The sequence below is a fragment of the Talpa europaea genome (assembly GCF_964194135.1).
Source record: "Talpa europaea genome assembly, chromosome: 9".
Lineage (NCBI taxonomy): Eukaryota > Metazoa > Chordata > Mammalia > Eulipotyphla > Talpidae > Talpa > Talpa europaea.
Window position 1 is genome coordinate 6289651 of NC_140076.1, and position 22093 is coordinate 6311743.

Below are 22093 nucleotides of genomic sequence, written 5' to 3' on the forward strand. Positions count from 1 at the left end.
GAAAGCACCCTTCTTGCAAGGCAAAAGTTCGGCGCAGTGATCTTGAGATTTGTATATTTTGACTTGGCTGTAACTTTGGATTTATCTACAGATGCCTAACCCCACTATGTGAGTCTCTCAAGGCCTACAGGTTGGTGTTTATCAAATAGACTTAACACCAAGTTTGCTTCAGCCGTGCTTTGCAGCCAGTAACTCCCATAGGGTTGTGGATCCTATGTGACCTTTGGCCCACACACTTGGTAGGGAGTGGGTTTCACTGTGGCAGCCTGAGGTCGCTTAGTACAGTGTTTCATTGCCTTCAGATAGCAGATTTCTCCCAGCGGAAAAGTAACCGTTCATCTTATGAAGTGGACGAGCTTCCTGTTACTGAACAAGAGCTGCAGAAATTAAGGAATCCAGATACAGAGCAAGAATTGGAAGTAAGTTTTAAATATTGCAGGTCGACATCTTTGATCATCAAAATTGTTTGGAACTTTGCCCTGTGGTTTTCTCGGTTTAGAACTTCTTTTTCTACTCTGTGTGAATTCTAAATATAGGTGTTGCTTCTCAGGACTTAATATTTTCACAACATGAATGTGTGATGGAAATGATAGCTGAATCTGTGTTGGATCAGAATGTAACAATATTGCTAGGGTCAAGTCACAATAAAGAAAGTTCAATGATTTGAATTTAAACAGGATTTAAAATCAAGAAGAAGCAAGCGAGATTGGTGGGTTTTTTGTTTGTTTGTTGACCCCAGTTCACTGACATCTTCCTTTTCGTCTCCCTGTTTGGACATTGGGAAGAAAGTGAAAGTTTGAAAAGGAAGAGGAGATGAACATGAAAAAACACGCTTATTCAATATTTATTCAGTGACTTTCAAAAATAAAATACCCATATATAAAGCTCTGAGTTGGATGATAAAGAAGTTCGGTGAATAACTTACTGAGAGCTTGCATCACACGGAGGGAGAGAAATTCTCAAAGCAATTACATTCCCGTAACGAAATGCCCAATGTCATCAGTGCCCCAGTAGAAGTTACACCTATCACTCTGGGGTTCTTGTTGGGGTGGGAGTGCCTAGAGAGGAGTTAGCTCACCAGCAGCTAGCGAGCTAGTGGTGTTTGAGACATCAAGGTGACTATCTAATCTGCTCAGAGGTAGAGTAGGGCAATTTGAAGCCAGTTGTTACCTTGTACCATACTTTGCTTTCCTTTCAGGTTCTTGTGAAGTTAGAAGGTGGAATTGGGTTGTCTTTAATTAATAAAATTCCAGAAGAACTGGTCTTTGCAAGTCTTACAGGAATCAATGTGCATTACACACAGCTTGCAACGAGTCATATGCTTGAACTCAGCATACAGGATGTACAGGTAAGGGGGGGACGTTCAGAACTCATTAGTTGCCTTGTTTTCTTGCTGAAGACCCAACCGAATCCAGTGTTTGGTATTCTAAATAATGTTTTGGTGGAAATATCTTATGGCCTTCTGAAAATCATTCTATGAAAATAATTATTTCTACCTACATTTATCTCGTGTTCCTATTTGGCAGAATTCTAAATATAATAGCAAACCCATCAGTAACTTAGAAAATTTAGTCAAGGCAGTGTGGAAGAAGGTGACCCATGGTTTCACATCATACCAACAGAAAGAGCAATAGGTAATTAACCATCATTTAGAGAAATTGAAGCTCATCACAGGGAGAAAAAACAAGGATACAACTTGTGCTTCTGATATACTCTCTTATCTGAAACAGCCCCCAAGTCCAGATAAAGTACAGAGACAACAGTTTCAAGACCCTGTACAACAGATAAGGAAGACAGAGTTGGGAAACAAAAGAGGTGAGCCCAGCAATTACCCCAGCTTGTTGCCTTAAGAAAGTTTCCAGGCCACGGCAGTGGGAGGAGAGACTGAGACAGAGCCCAGTATGTTAATGACGAGCAAACAGAACTGAGAGGCCTGGAGACCATGACTGGTGGAGCTCCTTGGAGAGCATATTTGGAGAAGGGAGCTGCACAGAAAGAAAACCCAGGGGAGTCCCAGAGGAGCCCTCCGAGAATGCAGCAGAGGACAGATGAGTGATGGAAACTACCACCAACCATCTGAGAGGGAAGGCGCAACAGCGCCTGCTGTTCACAGAGGCTGAGGATGGTGCTTGTTCCCCACGTTGGAATAGAGAAACTAATAGTGTGGGGGACTTTGGGAAAAGTCATCCAGAAAGTCTTACCTTCTCAGTGAGCTATAATTTAGCACTAGGCGGAGCACTGTTACAGACATACCTAACAAATCACAAAAGGAAGGTGTGAAAGGACTGATCTGTTTCCAAGTAGTTTAACTGTATGCCTGACCAAAACTCAAGATCTGGTGGAACCCAGAAATACTCAATAACCAAAAATGTAAACATTTTGTGCATCACAAGTAGGGAGAGAAATTCTCCCAGGGCTAATACAGATGATAGAATTTTTAGGGAAGGCCATTAAAGATGGTATTCTAACTATATTCTTCATTTTCAGAAAGTTAAGTAGAGACATGGAAGATATAAACTCAGATTTCTAGATATTAAAATGAAGTGAAAATAGACAGGATGGGATTGCCTATGACACTATGAAAAAAAAAAAGGGAATTTGAAGATATGGCAATCAAAACTGTCCACAATGAAATGCTTAAAGAGAAATATCCCTTCCTCAAAAGAGAACAGCATCAGTGACCTACAGGATAACTTCAAGCTACCTAATACATCGACAATTAAAGTCCTGGAAGGAGAATATAGAGAGGAAGGGACAGGAAAAAATATGTAAAGAAATTTTGACCATAAATTTTTCAAACTTAATGAAAATTGTAAACCCATAATAACAGATTTCCTATTCCCCCTATGAAAAGTGGAGCATTTAGAGGTTCAGGTTCTTGTGAAGTTAGAAGGTGGAATTGGGTTGGAATTTGGTTGGAATTCCTACTTTGTAAGCCAAATGGTGTAAAGCAAAGAGGTAATTACCGTTAATTAATTAATTTATTTTTAAAGATTTATTTGTTTATTTATACAAGCACTGGGTATAGTCAGAAGCACGGGAGGGTGAGAGAATTCACCAGAGACAGAGCAGAGAACAGAACAGGCTCTCTGCTGAGCAGAGAGCTCAACAGGTACACTGCCGAAGGGAGCAGCAGGCGGCAGGAGAAGTCTGTGTGCCTTGTGGGACCCTTGCCCGGCAGCCGGGGATTGAACCAGTGCTGCAGAGGCTGCAGGCAGCTTTGCAACCCAGCACTCAACCACTGCGCCACCAGGGAGGCCCTACCGTTAATTTATATGGAAAAATTTTTGAGCACTCCCTGATCCAAAAAATAAGCTACTGTATCATACCAAAGAGCACATTATACCTAAACTCACACCGACATATAGTAAAAGCAGAAATGATAGGATACATCCTTGTCCTGTATAAAGTAGTTTCCAGGGAAGGAACTTGGAGGTGCCACTCTCACTGCATGGGGTGCCCTGCCTCTGTAATGGCTGCTGCAAAGCAAATGCTGAACTCTGTTTTGCTTAATGCTTTTTATTGTAAAAGTGAAAATCCTCTTCATATTTCTTTTGGTTAGTGAAAATGTAGGTCTTCATAAAACATGGCATGATGGTGTGCTGAAAACTTTCAAAAAGCTGGGGATACCTGTATAAGCAGCTCACACATAAACCCAAACATACATGCACATGCACGCAAACCCAAATGAACCCACTCCAAGACTTGTTATTGTCAGATTACTCAGAACCAGAAAAGTAGCCACATTTAAGAAGACACGTTACATGCAATGAATAAAGGTGAGGATGACAGCTGACTCCTCACCGGCAACAGTGCAAGTGAGAAGACAGCAAAATTGTTAGAGTACTGAAAGAAAAAAAAAAAACCGACAACCTAGAATTCCATGTCCAGCAACTCTTTCAAAAGCAAGGGTGAAATGAAGACATTTTTAGACTTACAAAAACTGAAAAAATTGTTACTGGAAAATCACCACTACAAAAAAAATGTTAAAAGACATCATTCAGGCAGAAGTAAATGGTTACTAGATGGAAATCTAGATCTGCACAAAAAAATGAAGAGTATCTGAAATGACATCTACATGGGTAAATGTATAAGATTATTTTCTTCTTGTTTAAATCTCCTTAGGAGATAATAGAAAAACAATAACACTATTTTGGGCTCTATTGGACTGTTTAGATAAAAATAATAACATTGTGTTTTTGGGTCTGTAACATGTTAGCGTAAAATGCATGATAAGTGTAGTATACAGTCTGGAAGGGGAGTTATGGAAGTGTAGTACTGAAATTTTCTTACACATGAAGTAGTATAATGTTATTTGAGTGTAGACTGTTAAGAATTTTAACCCTAAAACATGCACTAGAGTAACAAAACAGTTACAATTAATAATCCAAAAAAGGGGCCTCCCTGGTGGCACAGCGGGTTGAGCGCAGCGCTGTGGAGCTGTCCACAGCTTTTGCAGCGCGGGTTCGATTACCAGCTGGCCAGGGAGATACCCACATAGCACGGCAGATCTTTCCTGTCTCTCCTGCTGCTCCCTTCAGTAGTGTTTTCGTTCAGTCTGCCTTTTCTGCTCCCCACTCTGACTCTGGTAAATTCTCTCACCCTCCCACACCTCTGGCCTGTACCCCCCATTCTTGTATAAATAAATAAATCTTTAAAAAAAAATCCAACAAAGGTGATAATATGGAATCATAAATTCTTGATTAACCCAAGAGAAGGCAGAAAGGGGGAAAGGAGAAAAACAATAGTAAGGTGGTAGAAATAGGATAAATAGAAAACAAATAGTAAGGTGGTAGACTCATTGAAACTTAATAGTAACTCACTGAAATAGGTTAAAAGAAATAAAATGGAATGAGATCTATCACGCTAACACTAGTCTTAAAGTAGGGGTGGCTAAATTAATATCTGATAGAGTAGATCACAGAGAAAACTATATTACTGGGGATAGTGAATTTTCTAATGATAAAGAAATCAAATAATCAAGAAAACATGCTAATCCTGAATGTTTATATACCTTGTCACCAGGCTTCAAACTATATGAATCAAAAACTAATAGAATGAAAGGAGAAATAGAACATACACAATAAGAGTAGAAGATTTCAGTACTACTCTCAATAATTGATAGAATAAGGAGAAAGTCAACAAAAATAAATTAAAGTTGAACATTACTATCACCTAGACGTGATCGATGGTTATAGTACTATAACCGAGTACTATAGTACTCAAAAACACAATGTTATTATTTTTATCTAAACAGTCCAATAGAGCCCAAAATAGTGTTATTGTTTTTCTATTATCTCCTAAGGAGATTTAAACAAGAAGAAAATAATCTTATACATTTACCCATGTAGATGTCATTTCAGATACTCTTCATTTTTTTGTGCAGATCTAGATTTCCATCTAGTAACCATTTACTTCTGCCTGAATGATGTCTTTTAACATTTTTTTTGTAGTGGTGATTTTCCAGTAACAATTTTTTCAGTTTTTGTAAGTCTAAAAATGTCTTCATTTCACCCTTGCTTTTGAAAGAGTTGCTGGACTCAGTGCTACCGAGAGCAGAAAACATAAGGGATCTGTTAGGCGATGTGTAGACAGCGCCCTTGAGGTCCCCAACAGATGCTCTCTCTCCTCTTCCCTTTCCTAGTGTGGCCCTTTGGTATAAAATGGGAAGGGGAGGTGGCTGCTGCCTGCAGTGAGTCTCCTGACATCCAGAAACTTCTAAATGTGCAGGGAATGTTCTCAGTTGTGGTACCGCCAGGGAGTGGGTAGATAGAGCAGTTCCTCATGCCTCTGGGGTCCCCAGTGAAGGGGGTGACTTGAAGACAGGCAGCTGTTCCCATTGGTAGCCATAAGAGCTACTGATTGTCTAGTTTAACTCTCTTACTTTAAGGACTTTGGAACAAGAGCGAGCATCAGTTGCTTCATGCTGAAGCCCTGGGGTCAGTGGACCTGGATTCAAGCTCTAGCTCTGTCCTTGCCTAGCTGCACAGCTTTAACCAGGGTCCTCGCTCCTGAGTGGCGCCACCTGTGACATGAGACCAGTGTTAGTCCTCAGGAGGCTGCGGTTTGGGCGGCAACAATGCCCTTGGTTGAATAATTTCGAGGTCACAGGTACCATGAGATAATGCTTGTGAGGTGGCGAGCGAGGTGCCTGCACATTGGACTCACCAAGTATTGTACAGCTTGTTAATACCCTGCTCCTGTGATTGGTCTTCATGAGAACAGATTTTTTCTAGCTTGCTGTTGAGAGGGGGAGATGGCAGGGGTGCTGTTGAGTGGCTGCCTATTATGAGACCCCGCCTGGGAATAAAAGCTGAGCAACTTGTTTGTCTTGCTTTGCTTGTTTTGTGTCCTAGGTGGACAATCAGCTCATTGGTACCACTCAGCCCTTCATGCTGTATGTGACTCCCCTGAGCCACGAGAGCGAGGTTGTCGAGACAGGCCCCGCCGTGCAGGTGAACGCGGTGAAGTTCCCCAGCAAGAGCACGCTGACCAACATCTACAAGGTAGGCTGGTGGGTGGGTGGTCGTCCTCTCACAGCCGCTTCTCAGGTGGGTGGGTGGTCGTCCTCTCACAGCCGCTTCTCAGGTGAGCAGTGCAGGGAGCCGAGGGAGGGAGTCCTATAGGCTCTGGTTCACGTGTTGTAAGTGGTGTGGAGGGATTTCTAGGAGTTGCTTCTCTTAGCCCTGAGTTGCCATCTGTTCGCAATGCCCTTGCTGGCGGCAGTACTGACCAGGACCAGGTCTGACTCAGGCACATTAGTCAGCGTGAGTCACCCAGCACCATTGAAAGAGGCAGCCCCGTGATGGACAGCCTACTGTGGAAGTGCTGGAGTCTATTAAAAGCAGTAATTCCAAAGTGATGGCCCCTCTTTCCTGGAGGAGACTCCATGGATAAGCTGTTCTAGCAGCAAACTCTGGGAAAGTGGGACCCGGCCAAGGCTTGCTTCCCATATTTCTGGTTCCTTGTCACCAGTGCTGATGGGTCCAAGTCTGCGTGTGGCCCTCAGACCCGTAAGGCCATCCATGTGCACTCAGGACCGGCAGGGCTCGCTGCTCTGCTTCTGAGCATCACCCTGGCTGATGGGCATAGATGCCCTGGGAACCACACACTAGCATGGTGACTTGTCCATTGAACAGCTGGGCCTTGGGTAACTATAACAGTGTAGAGATACAGGAGCAGAAGTGATTTGGCAATTTGCCCATAAATCACCTGAAGAGAGAAACCGTGTCTTATCATTGGGCCTTAGCGACACAGAGGAGGTCATTCTGGGGTTCATACTGTCAATCTGCATCTCTCCTCTCTAGCACCTGATGGTTACGGCTCAGAGATTCACCGTCCAAATTGAGGAGAAGCTGCTCCTTAAGCTGCTAAGTTTCTTTGGCTACAATCAAGCAGAATCAGGTAAAGTTGAATGTTCTAGATTTATATTGGGGAATTGGCCCAAGGGTGACATTTTCAGTCTGTTGGTGGAAGTAGGTTGTCTCTGGATGACTGGCAAGTTCGCTTTCCACTTCTTGGCCTGAGCCAGGAAGCCAAGGTTCGTGTTTCACTTGTTGCCTTTCAGAGTTTCGCTTCTTCACAGGTGACGGGCTGTATCTGTGAATGAGGAAGGCCTCTCTGAGCGTCCTGGTATTTTGGAGGGCCCAGTTGTGAGCCGTTGGGAAGCAGGACACTGTTCTTCCTTTTTCACCTTGTTAGGCTAACAGAAATGATGCTAGTCCTTTAGCAATCCTCTTTGTTTCCTGACTTTGTTTATTAAACAGACTCAGGACCAAGAATCAGAAATCCCATCCTTTGGTTTAGTTGAGAAAAAAAATTGGCTAGCCTCAACTTCTTAACTTCTTAGGTCCATGCCCTTATGCCTCCATGTAATTACAAGGTGTCTGGTTACTGTAACTCTTCTATGGGGAAGGCAATAAGATAAGCTGTTGAGAAACCTCAACTTTCCAGCAGTGCTGCAGAAATAATGAGCTGCCTTTGCTTTGGCTCCCTCGTCATAGTCTTTGAAAGACTGTATATACGACACAGAATGAAGTCAGTAATGCTTAGTCTTTTGAAGCCTAAGCTACATATTAAGCCTGAAGAAGTAATGAGGTAGAGATTTTCCTATTTATCCGCCCATGTTCTCTGGGGAAAGAAGAATCACTGGGGTCATGTACATACCCACACACGCAATGCAGGACAACGTTTCTCTTCTTGTTAGACTTTAAGCTGTAAGTGTATTTGGGTCATGGGCAAAATCCCGCCTGCTTGGTGCCCTGGATTGGCGCATCGGTGGTGTTTATGTTCAGACTTGTGAGCCTGCCTGCCAGGTGTCTGTCCCCTTTTGCTGCCTTCCTGAGCCATTTATTTTAAATTTGATTGGACTTGCCATTGTTGTAAGTTTTCTTGTAAGTTACACTAGGTAAATTTTCCCCCAGCCATTGTACAGGGATTTAATCTTTTGTAAACTCCTTCCAGCCTTCCACCTATTTCTGGTTTTCCCTGTAAATACAACTAGATGATGGCAGCCTAGTTGGTTTTATTCTAAGGCACATGAAAAAAAGTGAAAATAAGCTTCCTAAGTGGGTGTGGGCGTTGCATCGAGTGAGGAGAGCACACTGCTGTGTTTCATTCCATGTCTCTCCTTTTCACTTTGTGAGATGAATAAAACTATCTCCTTCATCTGTGCTCTTAAAATGGGTGTCCATCTACTTTTCAGGAGATAGAGTGCTTTTGTAGTCACTTTTTTTGTAGGTCTTTATAGCCTACAGCTTGTTTGTTCTTAAGGTGTTATGTTTCATTCAGATTCCTTTTTTTTCCCAGAGTCATTATTTAATTGGTCATGATGTTCATTATGATTCAGTCAGTCTCACTCTAAATATTTATTTGAATATTGTCTTATGAAATAAACTCAGATAATCTGGCTCATTTATAACGACAGCAACAACAGTTTCTAGAAAACTCACTGCAAATTCCCCCCCAGTGATGGGTGGTTTCCCACCTGGCTTTTTTCTTCCAAAGATGTTGTCTGCGGGAGGGATGGAGTCACACTGAGCTGTTGTGTGTTTGTAAAATAACACTAGACACATCTGTTTTACACAGAAATGACATCAAGAAACTGTACTTATGACTAACCCTAAAAAAGTAAATTTAGACAGATGTTTACCTGTTGGTGAATTTTTCTCGATGTGAATGCAAGTATTTGAATCATGAGATTTCAGGGGATGCATTTAAAAGGAAAATTCTATCCTTTTTACCAGAGGTGGAAAAATATGATGAGAACCTCCACGAAAAGTCAGTTGAGCAAGGTGGAACCCCAATTCGGTACTACTTTGAGAATCTCAAAATCAGCATCCCCCAGATCAAGCTGAGCGTGTTCACCTCCAACAAGCTGCCATTGGACCTTAAGGTGAGCTGACATCGGTGTAAATTTTTAGAAATGTCTTCTTTGGAGAAGAAGGAGCATGCTTCCACCTTGCTTTTTCTGTCCAGCACCATTTGTGACAGATATTTTTATAGGTTTCCTTTTTTGAACATTTATTGACCTCATAGTCCACCCCCCTTTCTCTCAATCCTTCTTTCTTTCTCCTTTCTTCCCTCCCTCCCTTTTTCTCTGTTTAAGAATGACTTTGCCAAAGATAAAAGAGTAATAAAAGAAAGTAAACACGGAGAGTTATATAAAACCCAGCTGCCCTCTGCTTAGCTCTGGGCTTATCTCAATGAGGTAAAAGCCCCCTTCCCTAGGACTGCCCCAGGACAGAGAAAAGCACAGCCAAGACTGGATCTTTCTTTTGTGCTCAAGACCTGCCTGCTCTCCTGGTGTTTTCTCTCTCCCTCTCTCTCCACCTCCCTCTCCACCTCCACCTCTTGAATGGTGGACACTAGAAATGTCTATCAAATACCCACTGAGGCATGAGCTCCTACGCCTGTATCAGGACGTAACACTCCCACATTTTGATATACCCTTGACAGATAAAATCTAAAGACCATCTTTATCTTCTGCAATAAAATATATTTTAAGTAAGGAATCGGCTGGAATTTAAATCCACGCCCATCTAACACTCATATCTGTGTGTTTCCCCCGAGAACATAGGAGTCAGAGACTCTTAGAGCCCTGAGAGCCCCAATGGGCCTCTCGCTCTGTGAATAAGGACCTTGGAGTTCAAAGTGTCATGTCCCTGTGGCCTTTGTGGATGGGAGTAAGGGGAGTGGGTGTAGAATCCAGGTGGTTTCTGGGGGTCTTCCTTAGGTTGAGTCTAAACCGGCCTCTCTGCACCTGGCATCCATTGCTTCTGGTCCTTTGCTCTGCTGCATGTCATGTGCTCATCAAGGCTTTTCCCTCTACCCACCAACTGAGTGCTTCCCCACACACACACACACACTCCCCGCCCCGCCTCCCGTGTGACGCTCTGTGGTGGTCTCTGAACAGGAACAGCTGGGAACCTGAGCCGATGAGTCAGGCCCTGCAGCCATAAGTTGATAAATCCGGGCCCCTCCAGGGCCTGTGCTGCCAGTGTGGGCTGTGGTCAGGGGGCGTGTGCTCTCCAACTCAGGGGCAGCTGCAGTGCAGCTCCGGCCTGGCCTTGTAGCTGGGGAGCAGGAGCCCAGTGTTGCCAGATCTTCAGATTTTAAAGAGAAGCCGGAAACCTGGCAACCAGTTTGAGTTTTGTTTTTTCTTAACCTTGTGGGCCTAGCAGTACACACGTGTGGGTCTCATGTGACCCATGGTTTGCCAACTCACGACTTCTAAAATAGACTTATAGGCAGCGAGACAGCAGTCTGGTCAGCATCAGAACATCTTTGCATAAGGAGAGGGTACGGTGGCTGCTTCCTTGAGGCGGCGGCTGGGGCTGGGCAGGACGGGGCAGGACGGGGCAGGGAGGCAGGGGCCTCCTGGGAAGAGTGCAGCGTGCCCTTTGATGGCCTGTCCTGTCTGTTAGATGGGCTTTAATTTCATGTTTCCCAGGAGACTGGAGATACTTAGCGGGGAGGGAGTGGGGGGAATACCATGGGAAAACCACTATCTTGCTAATATCCACAAGTATCCACTTGACTTATGTGACCCTTTGGAATGGGTTTGTTTGATAAAGTATATATTCATCCCCAGAACACTTGGCACTCACCCAACAAACCAGTGTTAAGCATTTCCTGAGAGTGAAGGACTTCTTGTTTTTTAAATCATCCAACTCAGAAACACAGGCACCTAACTATTCCTTTCCAACTGCCCCTGGCCTCGTCACCTTCCCCCAGACTGACAAATGCGGTGTGATTTTCTACCATCGAGGAGGCTCCAGCCCCTCAGCGAGGCGGCTTCGGCGCCGGCCCGTGCGCTCTGCATACAGCCAACTGGCAGCCGTTCACGCCGAGTGCTTCATCTGGCACTATAGAGAAGGAACGTTTTCAAGGCATTTTTCAAACGGTTATTAAACAAATTCAGTGGAACCGCCATGTTAGGAGGCGTGGGGGGAGCGTGGGGCCTGGGAATTGGGACGTCAGAGTTGAACTCTCAGCTTGTGGAAGTCACCGTTTTACTGTGTCTCGAGTTGTCTTAGTGGAGTCTGGGACTCATAAAATAATGTCATTTATTCAAAGAGTTTTCTAACAGAGTAATATCCCTTTATTAGTAGCTCTTAAGAAGAGCAATGCGCGCTTTGAGATGAACATGTCATGGCTGAAAGTGTGTGCTTAGGAGATGAGTTCAACAGGAATCACAAGAGTCTGACTAAAAGGTAACCATGTCTTTGGTATTGAAGGAATAATTATCTTGATTCTCCTGACGCCAGACCAGAAGTGAGGCTGTCAGAAACCTCAGAGGGAAGTCTCTTCAGGTTTACACCGAGGGTACGTTATTGCCAGAGAGAGTGTCTGTGCAGAAGGACTCAAAGCGTCTTCACATCTGCTGTCTCCATTGGATTCCTGACTCTGAGGAAGAAGGGCGAGATAATAGTCCCATTTCACAAATGCAAGAAGAAAGCTCAGCCCTCTTCCCCCGGCCCCCTCGCCTCTACCTCTCTCCCGAGTTCGCATGTTAGAGAGTAGCAGAGTAATATCAAAAATGCAAGGTAGTTTATAGGTTCTTTCGGGGTTTTTGGTTTTGTTTTTGGTTTTGTTTTTTTTTTTTAAGATCAAAAGGGGCCAGGAGCCTTTAAAAGATTTCACAAGGTGGCCCGCAGCAGTGCTTTCCCATTTGGAGCAGGGGGTATTACAAAAGAAGGGCTTTAATTGAGCAATCTAGTTTGGAAGAAAACCCACATTTTAATGGTCAGAGAGCAAGAGGGTGGGGGTAAGGGGGGATTTCAAACAAAGACACTATTTAAAAAGCCTAAAACTGTCTTCTCAAAGGCTTGAAATAATTTGTTGGGAAACTTCAGACCCTTTACTTTTTTTCCTCCCCTCCCTAAATAAAAACCAGATTTGTTAGAAGGAAAAAAGATCCAGTATTGTTAATTGTATTTCAGAAAGTGCCAGAGAGGGAAATATCCCTGTAGTTTTAAACATTGTCCCAAGAGGGGAATGGGCAAATACCCTGCTTCACATAAACAGTCTCTGTGTACCATAAATAAACCTTTAAGGAATGAGTTCCAGACAGTTTTGTTTAGTGCAGGATAAACCAAGAAAGGCAAGGACGTGGCCCAGGGACTGTGATCTGAGACCCCGTGGCATGTGGACAGGTATTTCTTCTCTCAGCTCCACAGAGTTTCTGGAAGACTTCAGCAGTTTTTGTCTGGAGCAGGTCGGAATAGACAGTTTCCTATTTTTATTAGGAACTTATGAACACAGATGGCTTTCTCCTGAATCCATTTTATAACAGGAAACTGTCGCTGCTTGAGTAAACAAGCATCAGCTTTGTATACTACTGTATTTGATTAGTCATTTAGTTACTACAAGAAAAAGCCCTGTTTGGCTCTTTCTCTCTCATTTCCGACTGACCAGAGCAACCTGAAGGTGGCAGAGTAATTCGTACCGAGGGGCTGTATCTCGGGCTTTTCAAACCTGGGAGGCCCAGGAGCAGTGAATGACTAGGTAAGGACAATTTCTGCTTCAGAGCAGGATACGTCCTTGGTTCGGGCAGAGCACCAAGGGTTTTGGCACCCCGAGGCTTCAGAGTCTTTGCTGCTCTGCGCGGTCCCCCTTCTTCAACATCTGGTTTGCAATGAGGAAGTTTCGCTAAAAAGTTTTTTGTGTTAAGCCTTTGTTTTGATCTCATTTCCTCTCCTCTGGGAAGAAAGTCCCGCTCGGGGCTGTACCCGCAATGGCCTGAGTTCGATCCCTGGCCAGGGAGCTGACCCACATGGCGCAGCAGCCCTCTCCTGTCTCCCCGCTGTTCCCCTCAGCAGTGGATTTCAGTAGATCCAACTGTTCTGCTCCCTACTTTGTGTCTGGTGAATCTGCTCACCCCCACACCTCTGGCCTGCACCCCAACTCTTATGTGCAAAAATAAATAAATAATTAATTAAAATTAAAAACAAAACAAAAGCCATCATGCTGAGCTTGTGCCGCAGGTCTAGTGTGTGGCTCTCAGCAAAGCAGCTCATCCTCCTGGCTCTATTCACCTGTTGGTGAGGTGAGGTGCTAACGCTCACTCGCTGCCCTGCCGCTCACACACACAGTCTCCACAGGGGGGAGGCAGGTGTGCACGAGAGCAGGTTTTGCAGGAGGAAGGATATAGTCCTTCAGGCCTGCATGCGTGCACCCACCAGGGGCACTTCTGTCACAGGAACGAGCACCTTCCGCACCCAGATCTGCTCGTCACCAGCTACAGCTGTTCGGGCTATCCGCCTAGCCCTTCTGTGGTTTTATTTACTTAAAAAACAAAAGAAGAAAGAGCACATTAGACTGAATTCACTTGACGATACTCCTGATTTCTAAAGTACTGTGTTAGAAATTATTCAGGAGAACGTTGTTGGTGACTTCCTGCACGACAAATCCAGTGGTCTTTCATGTCCTGGCCTCCTGAGTGTCTTCTGCCACTTTTGAAATTGTTGACTCCCTGTTTGTAACTTGGCCTTTCTGGTTCTTCTCTAACTCTCTGCCTCCTCTGTTCTTTCCGGTTTTCTTGGACTGTGCTTGTTCTCCTCCTACCTTGTATGTCTCAGGGCCACTTTTATCTCAGTAACTATATGGCCAAGTTACTTGTCCTTTTTTCCTACTAGTGTATTGGTCTTTGTTTCCTCTAATTTTACTTAAGAAGCTCTTTGTTGTTGCTAACTACATATTGCTAGAGACTTATAACGCAGCTCCTCAGCACAGAACTTGTATGCAGATAAGAAAAACTATAAAGATACGAATAAGAAAAACTATAAAGCAGCCTGAGAAAAACAGATAACCTACTACAAATATAGCAGAAGACTTGAGTGGGAACGTCACAAAAAGGGTGTCTGAGAGGCCAGTATGCATGTTAGGTAACACATGTAGATGAACAGAAAGTGGCGTAGACTGCTGAAGGGGGTGGAAGTCTGTTCAACCACTTGGAAAAGTAGTTTATATGCTGAGGTTGAACATGTACAGGCGCTTAATGATAGGGGCGCCTTCTCAGAAATGCACCGTTTTCATTGTGTCACTGTATGGACCTCAAGAGCGTGACCACACAGCCCAGATGGCCTGGCCTACTTACTGCTGGACGGGATGGCCTGCGGGACCACTGTCACGCATGTGGTCTGTTGTTGCCCAAACGTGGCAAACAGCACGAGGCTGTACGTTCTCTGGAACTCAGCAGTTCCACCCAGAGTGTGTATGAGAGAAAATATGACAAATGTGCCTCCAGAAGACATGCTCAGGAATGTTCTTGGCAGCATTCTTCATAATTGCAAAAACTTCAAATAGCACAACGGTGCCTCAGAAGTGGTCAGGTGAAGGCAAGTGGACAAGTGCAGCTGCACACAGTGGGCCAGTGCGCACGTTCATGCTGACGAGAAGAGCCATGTACAACAGAATACCCGCTGGGGGTGTCACTTAATGAAATTCAATGTAGGAAAAACTCACCTTTGGTACTAGAGGTCAGGATAAAGGCTACCTTGGGGGAATGAGTGGGAACTGGACCTCCACAAATAGAGGAGATGCTTCTAAGATGGTCTGCTTTCTGGCCTGAGTGGGGTTTCATGGTTGTGTTTAATTTGGGGGAAAATAATGGAGCATTTGGATTTGTACACTTTTCTGTGTGTGTGTGTGTGTGTGTGTGTGTGTGTGTGTGTACCTAATATTACTTAATATTTTACTTTCATGCCTCATGCCTACAGGGAAAATCCTTATTAAAAATATCAAAGCCTTGACTCTCATTGGAAAGTTGACCTGGAGCTGTTATGGAATCCAGAAATACAGTACTATGGAAGGCCATCAGAGGGCTATAATGATTTTCTTTCTTTCCTAACTAGGCCCTAAAAAGTACCTTGGGATTTCCCTTGATTCGGTTTGAAGATGCCGTGATTAATCTGGATCCATTCACTCGCGTACATCCCTATGAGACCAAGGAGTTCATCATCAATGACATCCTCAAACATTTTCAGGAGGTGAGCATGGGAGAAGTGCTAAGAGCAGTGTTTGTTCTAGTTGTATCAGCGTTTTGGTTACTGAGTTATTACTAGCTAAGAAGTTTAGGCCCTGCTTGTGTTGGGTCAGGTCACATGTCATGAAAAATCTGAAACAGTGTTTTGATGTATAAGCTGTTAGTCTTGTCCTTCAGAACCAGCCTCAGGGACGTCCACTCACAATTCTTCAGGGTTTAATTGATGCCTCAGTGATAACACCAAGTGCTGTGGACTCTGTTTACCAGACTTGGGGCTGCTGTCAACACCCACACCCGCATTCCTGGTGCCTTTGAGATCCTGCCCTGAAATTGAACTTAATTTTTTTTTATCAAGTTGGACATTTTCCATGTGTACTTATTATCCAGACTGCAAAGACCAAAATATATAGCCAAGGCAGACTCTTCAGTGAATAGATAGATCAAGATCATATCAAATTTATGGGCTGTCAAAGTTAAAATAGATCCTGTTCTTCCTCTTTATCTTCTCTTCTTCCCCATCCCCATTTTCCTTCTTCGCTTCCTTCCTTGACTTTGCTAACTGCTGTGTTCCCACTGAACCAGAGGAGAGTGATGCCGCAGCTTTCAGCAGAACCAGGGGCAGGCAGTGGAGGGGCACAGAAGTGGGCAGTTGCTTGGCACATCTGCCTGTGCCCTGCATTCTAACCTTCCCCTGCACTTTGTTTTTAAGATTCTCCTGGCTGACTCATGCCTTATTTATAGGAGTGATGGGAAGGAGAGTGTGATGGACGTACTAATGGTACTTGTAAAGAATCTTTCCTGTCTGGTGGCTGTTTTTATTCTAAGGTGGCTTTGAAGAATGCCAGATTAGTGTAAGCAGTCTCTGGCACATGCCCACTGGGAGGCGTTTAGGTGGAGCTCACGAGAGGACAATCTGTGCAGTTGGTGAGGATTGAGATGATTGTTGGTACTGAGGCTAAGAAGAATGTCTAACCTTTGCTTAGGACACTGCGAATATAAACAGATGTTGGTTTTCTTCTCTTTCCGCTTGACAGGAACTCCTCAGCCAGGCCGCTCGGATCCTGGGATCGGTGGACTTTCTCGGCAACCCCATGGGACTGTTGAATGATGTTTCTGAAGGGGTTACTGGATTGATAAAGTATGGAAATGTCGGGGGCCTCATCAGAAATGTGACACATGGAGTGTCAAACTCTGCTGCCAAGGTAAGGAGAGCACAGTGGAATTTCACCTCCCGAGTCTCCTGCATCACTGCCAGTTCCCTGGTAGTCCTGAGGAGTTACATTCACATCCTTGACTTCATTCATTGCCCACCTGCCCCGCCTTTTCCTTCCCTCCAGTAGCCTGGCGCGCATCTGTCAAGTGCGCCACTGAAACGGCTCTTCTTCCTTCTCTCCACCACCCGTGGCTCGGCCAGGCCCTGGTCCTCCTTCCCCGGGCCACCACTGCGGCCTGATGCCTTGGGTTGCTCTCATCTCTCACGGCGCCGCCAGAGGGAACTTGCTTTCTAAAACATAGGATTGTGGGCCTCCCCAGTGGCGCAGCGGTTGAGTGCTGGCTGCCCGCAGCCTCTGCAGCGCCGGTTCTATCCCCAGCTGCTGGGCGAGGGTCCCACATGGCGCGCAGACCTCTCCTGCCGCCCGCTGCTCCCCTCAGCAGTGTACTTCGTCAGTCTGCCTGTTCTGTTCTCTGCTCTGGCTCTGGTGAATTCTCTCACCCTCCTGAGCTTCTGACTGTACCCAGTGCTTGTACAAATAAATAAATAAATCTTTTTTAAAATAAATAAATAAACATAGGATTATGCCCATCGCCTACCTACAATCTACCAGTTACTCCCCACAGCTTAGAGGATCCTGTCTACACTGAACACGACCTTCCAGAGTGAGACATCCCCTAAGTCTCCTGACTCCAGCAGCGGAGGACAGTGGCTCCTTTCTTCTCTCATGTCTCACTGCTACTTGGCTTCTTTGTTTGCTCACTGTCGTTTGGTGTGTTTGGTGGACTTCTGTTAGTCTATGATTTATTTTTCGGCAGGAGATGCTTTTATGTGAGAGGTGGGGAAGGGAGCTGGCAGCGAAGGGTAGTTGCTCCATGACAATGTTTGAAAGGCCCATGATCAGGCTCTGCTCTTCTCCCGCCAACTCAACATACTTTCCTTCTGCAGATCGACCTTACATGGATGAGCCATCTTTGAGAAGGCACGGTGCCCTCTGCTTGGCTATTCTAGTGCCTGTGTTGTAGTGAAATCGCGGGTGCGTGGGTGGGCCACTTGGACGTGCAGGTGACTCCAACTCCACTGTAAGGAACTCGAGTGGCACCACTTAGGAAGTTACTTGCAAGAGCAGGTGAGAGTACAGGCTTGAAGCACACTTCTGTGTGCTGTGCCACTCTTGGTAATCATGTCTCTGTTTTCTAGAGATAATTCTTCAGTGTGATTAGTTTCTTCACCACCTAGTCTTAGTGAATCAGAGCAAAACCAGACTGCTTAGGAGGTGCTTCAAAATCAGGAGTATTCTCGTGGGGTGGAAGGGTGACAGAGGCTGGCAAGGCTTCCTGAACCATGGTTTGGAAACAGACTCAGGCTCCAAGTCTGAGCAAATGTGCCCACTCCCCCCACACAGCGTGGCCTGCCCTGCCCTGGACCCTTCACTCCTGGTAGCGAACTAGTCCCCAGCGGCACAGGCTCCCTATGCCTTCTTTAGTACTGAACTCAGGATCAACAGGTGCACTGAAATATCTCATTTTAAATGCCCAGTAAAAGGATTTTATTAGAGTCTAATTATCATAGGAAAGTCTCTTTGGTTTTATGATTTCTCTCTGGTTTTGTGTCCCTGTGCTTTGCCTTAACTGGAAAAATAATCATAGTGATGCTTTCCCGAGAGCCGCTGTTAAAAGAAGGTGCGATGTGACGTTATGAAAACGCTGAGAAGAAGGCGCGGGCTGGGTCTTCACTTTAATCTTATTCTATGAAATCTTCAGACATGAGCCACCAGGAAGCCATTAATGCCTTTGAAAAGGAAGCTCATGTGTCACGGCCTACAGAGGGCAGGGGCTCGGGCACAGACAGCGGGAGATGCATGCCTCATCGGCCAGTTGGCTGTGAGGGCTGCTTTGTAGTTAACCTGCTGCATGAGATGAAGCTGTGAACTTCCCACAGGTGAGACTGTGTGTGGGTTCCCTGCCACATTCCTGGCGAACAAGGCTTGCCTTTTCTTCTCCTTCATTTATGGAAACCTCATTTGTTTCCTGGTGCTTCTGTTTCCCCTGGAAAACGGTTTCTGAAGCACGAGTGACAGCAGGAGAACACAACTCAGGCAGAATAGGCCTTTCCCTCAAGTCCATGTCAAGGCCTGGGTGGCAGTGGAGCCTTTTACTGGGCATCACACTTGATATTCTCGTTGGGTTTGCACAAGGGATTTGCTTCCTAGACGGAGACCACAAGTGGGAGCTCTGCTCCCCGTGTGGTTGGGGTCCTTCATGTTTCTCTCGTGCCTTCCTCAGCCAGTCAGGATTGGGATTGCAGGGTGCTCCTCAATGGAGTCCCTTTGTCATTTATTTTGACACCAAGTGTTATAAAAATTAGTGCACTTATCTCTAAAATGAGAAAGCAAAGAAACTTAAAATCACCACTTCATAGTAGAGATGGTAGCTCCAAAAGCCAAGCTCTGACTAACGAGCGGAACGGAAAAATTATATAGACCTTTTCAAATTCGTTATAATGTTGTATATATGTGTATTTTTCTGGAGCAAGAACCTAAAGCTTTTGTTGGACTCTGAGAAGTTTTTGCCCCAAAAGATGATTTGCTGTTACTGTATACACAGGATTGTGCATTGAGGTGCTGGGGGCTGGTAGCCAAGAAGATCACCTTTAAGTCATCTTGAGGGGTGTCTTTTCTGTCCTGAGAAGAGGTGAGGATCGGGCCTCCCTGGTGGTGCAGGGGGTTGGGCACCGCACTTTGAAGCAATCCGCAGCCTCTGCAGCACGAATCGGATCCCCGGCCGGCCAGGGAGCAACCCACATGGTGCGGCAGACCTCTCCTGTCTTGCCTGCTGCTCCCCTCAGCAGTGTGTTTCAGTCCTTCTGCCTGTTCTGTTCCCCGCTCTGTCTCAGGGGAATCCTCTCACCCTCCTGCACAACTGGCCTGTACCCCGGTTCTTGTATAAATCAATCAATCATCAAAAGAAAAAAAATGTTTACAAATGCTAATATTTTATGATTTTCTGTTTTTAATTGAAATTATTTTCATCAAACTCAGTTGTTCATGGAATTTAGAATTCGTGGTTTATTCTTCACTCCATGTGAATTTCACTGATAACTTTCGTGGTCATGTGGTAGGTTTCTATTTTTCCTTTTGCTTTATTGCTGCCAAGCCCAACTTTCCTAGCTCAGTCTCTGCAGATCTGCATTTTTGTCCAGGGGATGTGAGTTTTCTATCAGACTTTTGCTGGTAACATTTTATTCTGTGTAGTTTTGCCAGTATTTTATTGTTTGAAATCAATTTTGCTTGTTAAAAATTGGATTTTAAAGTCTTGTATCACTTCTTGATAAAAGATGGGAACAGCAGTGAGACTCCTGCTTCAGCATGGACAGACTAAGACGTAAACATTCATTGAAACCTGCTTTTGTTCGGCCTTGTGATAGGTCCTTTATGTGCTTTGTTTTTTGTGTGTGCACCTCTGTTCTTCAGTCAGAAGACAAATTTAGAGAAGTTTTCAAGGACACACAACTAGAAGTGATAGGGGTGGATCTGAAACCGAGTCCAGCAAATTCTAAAGGTTTCTTTCCCCTGAGGCTTTACTTGTATGTGTGTAAATCTTCGAGCGCTGTGGAGAATGTAAACATGAATTGCTGCTCCTTCCCGCCAGAAGCCTATTATTTGACATCGTTTTTGATAAGGTGACTGCCATCATGTCAGCCGTGTGACAACTCAGGCCGCGGGCAGTGGGCGTTCCTGGGTTAGGGTGGGCACGAGCAGTGGCGTCTCCACGGACGGGAGGAACCCTGGCAGGGGCAAACATGGTTCACCTGTGTGATGTCACCAGTCATCAAAATGATCTGGTCAGTGGACAGGTAGATGCTCAGTATTGACCCCATTGTTATAAATGAGACCCTGAGGCCGGGAGGAGGCGACTTGCCCGAGGGCAGCCAGATGATGGCGGAGCCGGGGCCTGGCACTTCTGCTCCGTGGCCTCCCTTCTCAGCTTGAGTCACACTTTTGAGGTATTGCTGACTCCTCGTTTGTTCTAGACATGCCTCTCTACACTAACAAGTAAGAACAACAAGAAAAACAGAAAGCCTGCCTCGTCTCAGTATGAACTGTTAGTTCTTAGCAAAACTGTCTGAAGAGAAAGACAAATTAAGTGACAGAGAGAAGAGACGGCTTTGACGGGAAACCTGGGCAGGGCTTCAGATACCACGTGTCCCATTTCCGCGAACTCTGCTTAGGCGCAGTGCATGGAGGAGGCACTTGCTTCTAAGAGAACTCTGCGCTGCCCCTTGTGTGCTGTGGGCCTCAGGGGAGAGCCGCCGTCCAGGGCACTGCTTTCCTGCCCTGCCCCAGGGGAGCCCGCAGGCTCCTCCACTAGCTCCGCCACTAGCCCACCCCGTCACGTGTGCTGCCCTCCCACTGGAGGCAGAGGGGTCCATCTGCCCTTTGTTTAAGAAACAGCATTTGTTTGTGTTTGCTTTGCAGACAGTATGGATATAAAGCTTAAACAAGACTGAAAGTAGTGTTTACACAAGACAAAAGTTTTTATCTTTGCACAAAAGCATGTGCTGTGTCTGCCTGCGTGGATTCTGAAGGGGAAAGACAACTTATGACTTGTATCTGGTTTTGTCATTATGTATGACTGCTCCGCTTTACAGTTGAGCCGATTATCCCCATAATAGCTTTTCCATGTACCTGTGTGCTAGTAAGAGTGGATGCCTTCTTAGAGGCATTGGGCTTTTAGTGTATTTAAGTTGGCACAAAACTTTAGGTTAAAAGAAATTCACTTCAGACAATGATCTATCCCGTAGAGAATGTAGAGTTTTCTATTTTCAAAGGGACTTTGATCCTAAGTAAGTCACCCAAGGGATTTCTTTTCCAGTCCAGAGGAGGTGCCTTCAAGTTGTATGTGGAGAAATGAATCAAATTCTTGGCAGCATTGTTTTTATTTTATTTTCCTCTGATAACCTAAAATACTAAAGTGATTCCCTAGTCTGAGCTCTGGTTTGAGGCAACTTTGAGATGCTGAGTGAGCTACTCATGCCCCCACACCCCCAACTTGGTGAACCATCAGTGCTGTAGCCTTGGAAGTGTTGGGTCAGGTGAGCGAAACCAGGCCTCAGAGTCGCCCTAGTGCCCAGAATTCCCCAGCAGTTGCCAGCGACGCTCTGTGACCTTGCTCACGGGGGAGCTGGGAGTGGGGTACAGCTGTCCTCTGTTCCGCACCAGCAGCTCCACAGCCAGAAGTCAGGGAGCAGGCGAATGACACCATTGAAACTCTGTTTTTGAAACCAAAAGATTGGAGCATTTAAAATGTGTTTCCATTTCCTGATGGACGTTTGGTTGCGGATCTGGTCCTTGAGTGTCTTCTTAGACTGCACATCTCGTGTTTCAAAGGAAT

At 45.2% G+C, this 22093-nt stretch overlaps 1 protein-coding gene across 3 annotated transcripts in view; it reads left to right on the forward strand.

Annotated features, from left to right (window-relative positions):
- Positions 1-22093, forward strand: part of VPS13D (vacuolar protein sorting 13 homolog D) — a gene marked incomplete at both ends in the record, with an annotated part of 199174 nt that overhangs the window by 109521 nt on the left and 67560 nt on the right. For all 3 annotated transcript variants that reach the window (XM_084243705.1, XM_084243706.1, XM_084243707.1), the window contains 7 exons: positions 303-419; positions 1199-1348; positions 6357-6506; positions 7308-7404; positions 9246-9394; positions 15357-15491; positions 16522-16689. In XM_084243705.1, coding sequence (XP_084099831.1) covers positions 303-419; positions 1199-1348; positions 6357-6506; positions 7308-7404; positions 9246-9394; positions 15357-15491; positions 16522-16689 — 966 coding nt within the window. The remainder of the gene's footprint in view (positions 1-302; positions 420-1198; positions 1349-6356; positions 6507-7307; positions 7405-9245; positions 9395-15356; positions 15492-16521; positions 16690-22093) is intronic.